The 12,324-nt window shown below is 41.8% G+C and overlaps 1 protein-coding gene and 1 long non-coding RNA gene across 3 annotated transcripts in view; one reads left to right on the forward strand and one right to left on the reverse strand.

Moving 5' to 3' along the window:
* STARD10 (StAR related lipid transfer domain containing 10) overlaps positions 1–12,094 on the reverse strand; it is a 46,208-nt gene extending 34,114 nt beyond the window's left edge. For both annotated transcript variants that reach the window (XM_081539515.1, XM_081539519.1), the window contains exon 1: positions 11,358–12,094. In XM_081539515.1, the coding sequence (XP_081395641.1) occupies positions 11,358–11,364 (7 nt within the window). In that variant the 5' untranslated portion in view covers positions 11,365–12,094. The remainder of the gene's footprint in view (positions 1–11,357) is intronic.
* Positions 12–8,874, forward strand: LOC145525776 (uncharacterized). The gene is made up of 3 exons (XR_014068392.1): positions 12–484; positions 5,007–5,112; positions 8,565–8,874. It is a non-coding gene; the product is annotated as an uncharacterized LOC145525776 (long non-coding RNA).
* Positions 12,095–12,324: the final 230 nt, after the last annotated feature.

A 12,324-nucleotide genomic window follows, 5' to 3' on the forward strand; every position in this document is an offset into this window, starting at 1 on the left:
CGTCGGACGCTGCTTTCAAGTCCCCTAGTGGTTGTGACTGGAGTGGAACTACGGTTCCCTGGGGCCCGGTCGGCTCCGCCTTGGATTGAGGCGTCTCTACAACTCCGGAGCGGCGGAAACCTAAGCAGTGCCAGGGAGAGGCACAGCGCGGTCTCTCCAGACTCCTGCATCTCAAGTCACCGTTGCACTAAGTCTCGGGTGCCAACTTTCGGGCCCCTCACGGCACACTTGGCGGCCGCGGTGAATTGGACCGGAACTGACCACGCACTGCCTCATGGGAGCCTTAGTTCGTGGCTAGAACCTTTCTGGGGTTGGAACGCTGCTTAAACTACATTTCCCAGAAGTCCAAGAGGCCAGCGTCTCAGAAGAAGGGCCCGGGGCTTGTTGGGAGATGGAGTGTGGCGATGGTAGTGCGTTTGTGCAGGAAGGGAAACGTGAAGAAGCGGTGGAGCCTCCGGCTTTTAGCCTGGGTTGTGGGTTCGAGGTACGCATGAGTTACACGGTAGCTGTCAAAGGAAGAGAGTAGCGCTGTTGGGCTGAGACTACACTCCCAGGGGTCACCATCGCCTGTGACTCAGTTCTCTTACTGCTTGTAACAATGGAAATATTATACAGCTGCACTGTCCAATAGGGTAGAGACTAGCCTGTGGCTAGTGAACATTTGACATGAGGTTAAGTGCCATGAAGGAAGAAAAATATTTATTTGAATTTATTTAAAAATTAAATCCAATTAATTACTTTTAGTTAAATTTAAATAGCCACCTATGCGGAGAAGGCAATGGCAACCCACTCCAGTACTCCTGCCTGGAAAATCCTATGGACGGAGGAGCCTGGTAGGCTGCAGTCGATAGGGTCGCTAAGAGTCGGACACGACTAAGTGACTTCACTTTCACTTTTCTCTTTCATGCATTGGAGAAGGACATGGCAACCCACTCCAGTGTTCTTGCCTGGAGAACCCCAGGGACTGGGGAGCCTGGTGGGCTGCCGTCTATGGGGTCGCACAGAGTCGGACGCGACTGAAGCGACTTAGCAGCAGCAGCAGCCACCTATGGACTCAGTTCAGTTCAGTCGCTCAGTCGCTTCCGACTCTTTGCGACCCCATGGACTGAAGCCCGCCAGGCTTCCCTGTCCATCACCAACTCCCAGAGCCTACTCAAACTCATGTCCATTGATTTGGTGATGCCATCCAACCATCTCATCCTCTGTCGTCCCCTTCTCCTCCTGCCTTCAATCTTTCCCAGCATCAGGGTCTTTTCCAAGGGTTAGTATACTGTTTTTCTTGGTCCAGAATTCCCCCTCAGGGTGCACCCATTGTAGGGGGTAACTGCAGGGGCTGATGACTTGATGGCAGGAAACATTCTTTGTTTACTTACTTGACGAGCAACATTTTTTTTTGTCCACACTGCCTACTTACTACACTCAATCTCTGCAGATTCCACTTCCTTTGTGTGTCCCTTGAAAATCTAAAAATTAGTTCAGGCTGTAAAAACCTGCTGTGGTGTTCATCAGGTTGGAATAACAGAGAAAGCCAGCCGCAAAATTAATAAGAAACAAAAATTTTCCCAGGGACATACTGCAACTATAAAATATTGTAACAATCCTCTTCTTGGAGTGACTATTTCTTACTCACTGAGCAATTTTGTTTTCTAAAATCATAGACTATCAGAAATTTTGCTTTTAGAATAGGAATGGAACTCTTGCCTGGAGGAGCTAAATCCCTAAGAGGACAGGGTTTACAACCCAAGTGTGGAGAGATTCAGAAAAAGGACTTCTAAACATGTATTCCACATGAGCTTTACTGTTAACTTTACTGTTTCCAAGGAAACAAGACCCTGAGTCCATGAGCAGTCCAGACTTGATGTGGGCTACTTTACACACAGCTCTGGTTTGCTTTGAGCTATCAGAACACTGCCTGATTTACATTTCATCTAATTCCACCTCTCTCAGATCCTATAAGAACTCTTTTTTCTTTGTGTTTGGTAGGACACGCCATGATTCCTCTGATGTGCTGTCTTCCTCATAGCAATGGGTCAGTAAACCTGACTCCATTGGACTATGGATTGTCCCCGGTGGTCTTTGACTGATTGGATTAGAACACCCTGAAATACTGGTGTCCTCCAGGTTCTCTCACCGGCCCTCTCTTCACTGCACACTCTCTTTGGATGACCTCATTCACTTCCATCCATAAGCTGATGATCCCCCAATTTACGGCTTAGGTCTCTCTTTGGCCTCTGAGACGTCTACTTCTGATTGACTCAGGTTCCTTAAACTCTGTGAATTTAACACTGAATCTTTTTTTGGAGGGGAGGGACAGCCACTTTTCACTGCTGTGCTTCAAGTAAGAACAAGACACTGACCACCTCTGACCATGATATGCGTATGGACACTCCTCACCTGGGTCAGATACCTCTTCACACACTGTCCTCAAACTGCAGCACACTGTGTCAGCTGCTTTTCGCATAGGTCAGCAGCCCAAACCTTAGAAAGCTGGGGGGAGGGCGGTGCTGCAAGTGGAAAGTGGGTCTCAATTACTCTGCCCCTTTCCCCTGATCCCTCAGTAATGGCCGGGGCCTCAAGAAAGAGGCTGCAGAGGCAATCCCACCTGTCTCCCCCTCCTCACCTCTCATGGTCCCCTCCCTTGAAGCTCTTCCAATGAGTGTCTCCAGCTCATCCAGTCTTAGACCCTACTAGTGCCTTGGAAATTTCATAGCCAACTGTTTTCACTGAGCCTGGTGGCTATGCAGAAGGGTGAGGTGTGGCCTGCCTGCTGCCCGGAGGGAGGGTGAACATTGTGGGAAGAAGCTTCATCTTGGGCTGTGTTTGGTTTTCTCTTACACATGGCTAAAAGCAAATACACTTCAACATCTTGAGGATTTAACCTCCATGTGAAGGACCCTCTAGCCATTTCTATTCCACTTCACCTCTGCCACGTCTCAGCTACCAAAGATGTTTGTATTCCTCTTATTCATGTAACTTTGACCTGACTTTTTAGAAAATGAAGAGGGGTCATCTTTCCCGTCCATTTCAAAGCACTGTTTACATTTACCCATATTGACTGATGCCCAAATCACAAGTTTCTCTCCCTGGTGGATGTAGCTTCAGTATCCCATTCCAAACATTGTTTTCCCTTTAAAGCAATAGTCAACAGTGCATTCATGTGGTTTATAAGGAAGGTTGGGGGTCCTAGGACCCCATCAGCTACAGATGAACTTGTTTCCCTCAAACCCTGAGCGTTTTGACCATTTCATGCTTCTAAACCATTTAATTTTTAGTTCTATATTGTTTAATTCATAATATTTGGTGGACCATTGGTTGTAGACATAAACAACTATTTAAAGAGAAACATAAAAATAAACCTGTAAATCTGTCTAAAGATGATTGTTACCAGATTCTTGCATTTATCTGATCAAAATTTATATACAGCGTATCCAGATGTCACAGAGACTATAAAGCCACAGCTAGAAGAAAGAAAAAAAAAAACAGACGTGATGGCTTTTCGTGTATGGAGAATAAAGCCAGTCCACTCTCACAGGTGTCATTTGTGAAAACTGCTTGCAAACAGCAGTCTGAACCTTTAATCTCATCATTTAGAAACAAAACATAAACATTAGAAACAAAAAAACCTGTTGGATTTTAAAAGGTATTATGAAATATTTCAGACATATACTTCCAATGTTAGGACACACATATCCAGTTTCTTCTTTGGGTTTTACTGAATTCCATCTTTTGAGTATACCACATGTAACCATTCATCCTGTCATATACTGGAGTGCAACTGCTGGGACCAAGGGTGTGTTTGAATGATTGTGTGTGTGTGTGTGTGTGTGTGACTGTGATGTAGCCAAAGTGCCCACCCAAGAGGTTAGCTCTGTTTACACTCCCACCAGCAGGAATGATTGTTCCATTTCCCACACCCTCACCGACTCTAAATATTAATAAATTTCTTAATTTTTACCAATCTGATGACTGAAACATGACCTCTCACTCATACTTTAACTTACATTTCACTAGTTGTGCATAATTTTTTTGTGTGGACCATTGGTTTTCTTCTTCTGATAAAAATCATTGCCCATTTTTATATTAGGTTTTCTGCTCTTCAGCTGACTTGTGGAAGTTCTTTATATCCTTTGGATTTTTACTAATTTGTTATACATGTTGCAAATATTTTCTCCTCATCTACCTCTCTATCTGCCTCTCTTTTTACTTTGTATATAGTGTCTTTTTTTGAGAAAAAATATATAACGTAAAAATTACTATTTTAAGGACTTCCCTGGTCCAGTGGTTAAGAGTCCACACTTCCACAGCAGGGAGTGCAGGTCCTATCCCTAGTCAGGGAACTAAGATTGCAAGGAGCAGCCTAAAATATATATATATATATATTACCATTTTAATCATTTTTAAGTGTACAATAATTCAGTGGCATTAATTACATTCACAATGTTGTAAAACCATTACCACTATTTCCAAAACTGTTTCATCATCTCAAACAGAAATTCTGCAAACATTAAGTAATAACTACCCATTTCCTCCACATGCCTCTGTAACCTCTAATCTACATTCTGTTTCCATGAATTTGACTATTCTATATATTTTATATAAGTGGTCACAAAATATTTGTCCTTTTGTGTCTGACAGTTCATGTGGTATAAGCTTTCAAGGTTCATAGAAGTTATAGCCTGTATCAGAACTTTGTTGCTTTTTATGGCTGAATAACATTTCACTGTATGTATAAACCGCATTTTGCTTATTTATTCACCTGCTAATGGACATGAGTTGTTTCCACCTTTTTTCTATCATGAATAATATTATGACCCTGTGCCTGCGCTCGTGCATGCGTGCTAAGCCGCTTCAGTCATGTCCGACTCTTTGCAGCTGCACAGACTGTAGCCTACCAGGCTTCTTTGTCCATGGGGTTCTCCAAGCAAGAATTCTGGAGTGGGGTACCACTCCCTCATCAAGAGGATCTTCCTGACGCAGCGATCGAACCTGAGTCTCTTCCGTTGCAGGTGGATTCTTTACTGCTGAGCCACTGGGGAAGCCCCATTATGAACAATGGTATACAAATATCTCTTTGAGTCCTTGCCTTCAACAAACCTAGGAGTGGAATTACTGGTAGGTTCTATGTTTAATACATTATGTTCTATGTTTAACCCTTTGAGAAACCATCAAACTTTCTCACAGAGGCTGCACCATTTTTCATTCCCACTAGCAATGCCCAAAGGTTCCAATTTCTTAACATCTTTGCCAGAGCTTGTTATTTTCCATTAAAACAATTTTTTTTATCATAGCCATTGTGGCAGGCATAAGGTGATTTGCATCTCCCTAATGAATAACAACACTGAGCACTCTTTTCATGTGTTTATTGGTCTTTTGTGTATCTTCTTTGAAGAAATGTCTATTCAAATTATTTGCTCATTTTTTGAATTGGGTTATTTTTGTTGTTGTTCAGTCACTAAGTTATATCTGACTTTTTGTGACCCCATGGACTATAGTACACCAGGCTCCCCTGTCCTTCACTCTCTCCCAGGGTTTATTCAGATTCATGTCCATTGAGTCTTGGTGATGTTATCTAACCATTTCCTCTTTTGCCCCCACTCCCTTCTCCTTTTGCCTTCAATCTTTCCCAGCATCAGGGTCTTTTCCAAAGAGTCAGCTCTTCACATCAGGTGGCCAGAGTATTGGAGTTTCAGCTTCAGCATCAGTCCTTCCAATGAATATTCAGGACTGATCTCCTTTAGGATTGACGGGTTTGATCTCCTTGCAGTCCAAGGGGCTCTCAAGAGTCTTCTCCAGCACCACAATTCGAAAGCATCAGTTCTTTGGTGCTCAACCTTCTTTAATGTTCCAACGCTCATATCTGTACATGACTACTAGAAAAACCATAGCTTTGCCTATATGGACTTCTGTGAGCAAAGTGATGTCTCTGCTTTTTAATATGCTGTCTAGGTTTGTCATAGCTTTCCTTCCAAGGAGCAAACCTCTTTTAATTTCATGGTTGCAGTCACTGTCTGCAGTGATTCTGCAGCCCAAGAAAATAAAATCTGTCACTGCTTCCACGTATTTCCCCTTCTATTTGCCATGAAGTGATGGGACCACATGCCATGATCTTAGTTTTTTGAATATTGAGTTTTAAGCCAGCTTTTTCATTCTCCTCTCTCACTCTCATCAAAAGGGTGTTTAGTTTTAGGAGTGCTTTATATATTCTGGACACTAGACCCTTATCAGAGATATATCTGCAAATAATTTCTCCTATTCTGTGGGTTGTCTTCTCACTTTCTTGATCATCTCCTTTGATGCACAAAAGCTCTTTTCTTCCTTTACTGCCCTTGCTTTTGGTATCATATTCATAAAATCATAGTCATGAAAATTTTCCCCAACGCTTTTTCAAAGATTTTTAAAATAGTTTTAGCTCTTATGTTTAGGTCCATTTTGAGTTAGTTTTCTTGTACATGACATGAGGTAAGGGTCTGATTTTATTCTTTAGCATATACAAATCCAGTTGTCTCAGCCATTTGTTGAAGAAAAAAAATATTTCTCTATTGAATTGAGTTGGCCATAGATGTATGGGTTTACTCCTAGATCTCAATTTTATTCTAATGGTCCTTTATGCCATTACCACCTTTTTTTTTTTTTTTTTACTGTTGTAGCTTTGTAGTATACCTTGAAGGGTAAAGTCCTCCAAATATGTCCTTTTTCAAGATTGTTTTGGCTATTCAGGATCCCTTACAATTCCATATGAATTTTAGGATTGGCATTTCCATTTCTGCAAGAAAAACTCTTGTAATTTTGATAGGGCATGATGTGTTTTATTGTCCATAAATTTTATATTTAGATATGGTTAAATTACCTATCTTTTCCCTTATGACTTTTGTGTTATGCATGTTGTTTAGGAAGATCTTCCCTATCCCAAGGTTATCAATAGATTATTCTACTTGTTTCTGATATCTTTATCATTTTATGATTATAAGTCATAATGTAATGTAATCCATCTGGAATTTACTTTTGCATATGGTGTGAAGAAAAAAATTATAACTATATTTTTTCTCTAACTGGATAACTAATTGTCCTTACATAAATTATTGAAGAGATTCCTTTTTTCTACAAATTTGAAATGCTACCTTCATCTTATATTAAATTTCTACATGGGAGGATCTATTTTTATTCTATATTCTATTATTAATCTTGCCTATTTTTGAACCAGCAGCACATAATTTTCATTATACTAGTCTTTCCTCATTCTTAACAATATTTTTGTGATATTCTCTTTGAGATGAGTTTTAGAAACAACTTGTCAAATTCCATAACAATGAAATTCTATTGGAATTTTGATGGGAACATATTGACTTCATAATTTGTGTAAATTACATTTTTATTTTTAGTCTTTCCAACTCCAAACATTTATACATTTTCTTTCATTTAGATATTCCTGTATGTTCTTCAGTTAATTTAATTGATTGCATTAAGATACATTAAATATATAATTGATACAATCGAATTAATTTATGTTGTTCATTTTCAGCTAGTAAATTTTTTCTTGTTATACTCTTAAATATATTTGTTTTTGTTGCTGTCATGAATGACTTCATTTTTACTACATTTTCTAATTGTACATTACTGGGATGCATAATAACTTGTGAGTATATATCTATATATTACTTATAGAAACCTTCCTACAGGTTTACTAACATAGTTAAACAGAGATCTTTATACAGGGTTGTTCAGTGTAGCACCGTTAAAAGCAAATAATTGGAAATAATCTAAGTATTTATCATTATGGTATTGATTTATATATGTAATACATCTATACAATGAAATACTTTGTAGCTTGATTTTATTTAATTTTGACCATGCCCCCTGGCTTGTGGGATCTTTGTTCTCTGACCAGGGATTGAACCCGGGCCCTCAACAGTGAAAGTGCAGAGTCCTAACCACTGCCTGCCAGGGAATTCCCTATTTTGCAGCTTTAAAAGGAATGAAGTATGGGAAGTTGCTGTATAACACAAGAAGCTCAAACCCGTGCTCAGTGACAACCTAGAGGGGTGGGATGGGGTGGGGGGTGGGAGGGAAGTTCAAGAGGGAGGGGACATATGTATATTCATGGGTGATTCATGTTGTTGTATGGCAGAAACCAACATAATATTGTAAAGCAATTATATTTCAATTAAAAAAAGAGAAAACAAAATTCTTGGCAAATAAAAAAAGGTTAATACCATATTATAAATCAATGTGTACAAAATAAATTTGGTGGTCTTCTTCAAGTGAAAAAAAAGGAATGAAGTAGATCTATGTAGTCTGATATGAGAAGTTCTTTAAGATATATTGAAAATATATTGTTACATAAAGAAGCAACATGTAGAACAGTGTGCAAATGCTACATTTGTATTTTTATACTCTTGTATATACCATGAGGTCGCAAAGAGTCGGACCTGGCTGAGTGACTTCTACTTTCACTTTCATATATATAAATATTTCTGAAAGGATACACACTACATTGTTAATGGTGTTATTTGTTAATTGGTGTGTATCAGTAAAATGATGTGTTCACGCTCATTTTTCTCTTCCAGGGAACAGGGGAACACTATGTTTGTTTCCCAACTTTCCTAATAGATGTGATATCACCAGTGAGGATGTGGGCAAAGAGTGTGTCACTTCAGGTCTAAGGCAATTAAATATCAGTGTGAATGTCCACCCCCTGCTCCCTCCACCGCAACCTTTCTCCCATCTGAACAGTTGGGATCAAAGAACTTTGAGATGATGGAGATGCTGGTGGAAGCAGCTTGGATCTGAGTCACTGTTGAAGGAGAATTGTATACCAACATGGTCTACTTGGCACTGGAATATGAGGAGACATAAATGTTTATGTTTTAAACCACTGAGATCTGAAGGCTTATTCTGAAAGCTGGGGCCTTTGTCCTGGAATCTGGGCTGGATTAGGACTGCTCTGGCCAACAAAACACAGAGGAAGTGATGCTATGCTAGTGTCTGGTCTTGAACATTAAGAGACTAGCAGCTTTCTTGCTGTCTGCTGGAATGCTTGTTTTGGGATGTATCCTTTCAGGGCCTAGCCACCGTGTTTGGAAAAACCTAAGCTGTGTGAGGGGTCACATGCAGGACTTTCATTTTAGGTTTTCAGCTAGGATTCACCTTTCAGTCAATAGCCAGCATCTCCTGCTGGTTAAATAAGTGAGCCATTATCAGCAACCAGCCTCGCTGAGTCTTCATATGACTCCAGTGGTTGTGACTACAACTATGTAAGAGACTCAAAGCAAGAATCACTGGAGCTCAGCCAACACTCAGAATCACAAGAGCTCTTAAGAAACAGTTGTATTAAGTAAAAAATAACCAAGAGACCTGGAGGAGGAAATGGCAACCCACTCCAGTATTCTTGCCTGGGAAATCCCATAGACAGAGGAGCCTGGCAGGCTGAACACACATACACACACAAAATCAAGAGACCACTGAATAGTCTGTCCTATGCTAGCCAATAGAAACATGTGAAGCAAAGAGGCTCACTCTTATACTATTTGAATTTTTGACTATGTGCATGTTATTTTTCAATTAAAAAGTTATAATTTTGAATTCAAAACTTCTATGTACTGGGTCGTGAGTACTGTTTCTGCATATTTTTGATGACACAGCAACAGGGGTAAATATTTACTGATCACCTAGTCAGTTGATGCTAGGCTCTGTTTTAGGTGCTTGAAGACAGAGCTGGGATCAAGGCTGAACTGGTCCTGGCTTTCCTGAAGCTTCCAGCCTGGTAGGAGAGATAGGTCATAAACAACAAAACTAACAACAAAACAACACAGAAACATGATCCTTTCTGAGAGTGATAAATGCTCTGAAAGGAACAACAACTGGATGATCTGCAGTTACTGATAAGGATAGGAGCTATTTCATTGAGATTGGGTCTTCTGAAATCTCACTTGTAGGCAAGAGTTAGCCCATAAAAGTTTAGGAGGAAAAGCACCAGGAATAGGGGACAGCCAGGGCAAAGTTTCCACAGTGGGAGTTTGCCTGTGATTTATTTTTCTTTTTTTAGAAAAATTGATTTATTTTTGGCTCTACTGAGTGTTTGTTGCTGCGCAGGTTTTTCTCTACTTGCAGTGAGTGGGGACCACTCTAATTGCAGTGGCTTCTCTTGTTTCCAAGCACAAGCTCTATGGCTTCAGGAGTTGCGGCTCCCAGGCTCTAGAGTACAGCCTGTAGTTGTGGTGCACGGCCTCAGCTTGTGGGATCTTCCCGGACCAGGGATAGAATCCCTGTCTCCTGCATTGGCAGGCAGATTCTTGACCACTGAGCCACCAGGGAAGTCTTAGCAGTTATTTCAGTGTTGTGAATAAGGTTCCATTCAAGAGTAGAAAGAGGTAAAGTCAGAGATGTGGGCAGGAGCCAGACTAAGCAGGGCCTTGAAAGCCACAGAAAGGGTTTAGGGATTTGCGTTGAATATGCGGAAAAGCTTTAGGAGGGTTTTAAGTAGAGTAACAGGAACGGATTTAGGTTAATAATCACTCTGGCTGCTGGGAAATGCCCAACCCAGGAAAGTACATTAGGTCTCTAAATCATGATATAATCACTTTTTATATTTGTTGGTCATCACATCATAGCTTTCTAACATAATCAAAGATATATTAAGCAGCATGTTAAATGTGAAGCATAAATAATTTGTCTATATATTATGAATATCATCTAAAATATTAAGTGAACATTTTAGTGCAACTTTTCATATTCTAAAGATAAAAAATAAATATTTTTAGTCAAAATCAAATACATCTTTATCATATACTATTCAAACATGACAAAATTATTTTAAATTTCCTAGATTAGGAAATCTTGACTCCAATATGACTCTCCAACTGAGAGAAATAATGCCTCTCTGCCTCAACGCACACAGCCTCAGCTCCTTGGATGGCATCCCCAGGCACTTGCAAGTCACTCACTCCTAAGAGGGAATTTAACTGTTGCCAATTGGCCCTAGGCCTCCATGGGTACCATCCTCTTCTCCTGGGCACACCTTCTAGTTAATGTTAACACCCACCACCCATTCCTTCAAGGGACAAGGCTAGGCTTGGGCTGGGACCAAGTTTAAAGAAGGTTTAACTGAAGTGCAGGCGCAACAAAGCTTTGCTGGAAGAGGTGACTTATGGAGTAGGAGTCAGGCCTACTAGAGGGAAAGGTGTTGCACACAACACGCCTGGCATGTGCAAAGGAAATGAGGGTCAAAGACAATGGCACAGGAGGACTGAGCGCAGTTCATTATGGTTTCAAAGAAGAGCAGCATACACTCTCCTGGGGGGTCTCCAGCAATTACAGCTTTCCAAGACCTGCCACCCATTCCCATTTGCATTTCAACAGACCTGTCATCTCTACGGCCTGCAGGGCTCCATTGAATCACTTCTTTCATACTTCACAGCAGCCTGTTTGCAGAGCTCTGGATTGGGGTCTTGCTGGAGACAGTTTTATCACAGTTCCCTGCAAACTGAGGACTCAAGTGAGTGTACCAGCAAGAGATGCTGCCGCTCTTCCAGAGCCGCCCACATGGAGTGACAGGTGCAGCCCCGAGTCAAGACACTGCTGGCCGGCTTAGCCATCCACTCTGGTGCAGTCTCAGGAAAGCCTTTTTTCCCCTCTGGGCCAGGGGTTTGCTCGATGAAATCAGCTACATTCCTTTACTCTCAAGGTCGTAAATTTTCTGCGATGAACTGGAGCCTAAAACCTTGTTCCGGACAAGGGCAGTTCTGCCTCCCGTTCTTCCAGGCCCCAATCTACTGAATGTTTTTATTTCCTCAAAGCTCTGCGTTTGTTCTTCTCGCTGCCTAGTATCCGTTTCTCTCGGCCAATTTCTATTTCATCCCTCATGACCCAGATCAGTGCCATCACCTCCGCAAAGCAGGGCCTCGTCCCTCAGTCCCTTCCTCTTCCGTACTTTCGTATCTCGCTGTTTCACACTGTCTGCCTTGTGTCTGTGTCGCCTCCCCTCACTGATCTTGAGCGCCTCGAGGGCAGGATCCGGGTGTGAGGGGATCTCCAGGTCCCCAGTTTAGTGCACTGCCTGGTCCAGAGTGTCTGTTATTGTTGACTTCGGTCCGGGCGCGGTGGGGTTAAGGAACACAGGCCCCGTCCCCCCCGGAGGCCCCGCCTGCGGAGCGCGCCAACAGGAGAGGGGAAACCGTCCCAGAGGCTCCGAGCTCGGTCCTCGCTCACAGCTCCGACTGCCATAGGAGCCCCCAGGGAGGTGAGACTTTTTGTGGACTCCTGGTGGTCTAGACCCTGGCGGCGGTTCCCTCCCGGTTTCGTTCAGTTCTCCCCCCAGGACCGCACTTG

This window comes from Giraffa tippelskirchi, chromosome 11 (genome assembly GCF_054371585.1).
Source record: "Giraffa tippelskirchi isolate mGirTip1 chromosome 11, T2T-mGirTip1v1.2.pri, whole genome shotgun sequence".
Taxonomy (NCBI): Eukaryota; Metazoa; Chordata; class Mammalia; order Artiodactyla; family Giraffidae; genus Giraffa; species Giraffa tippelskirchi.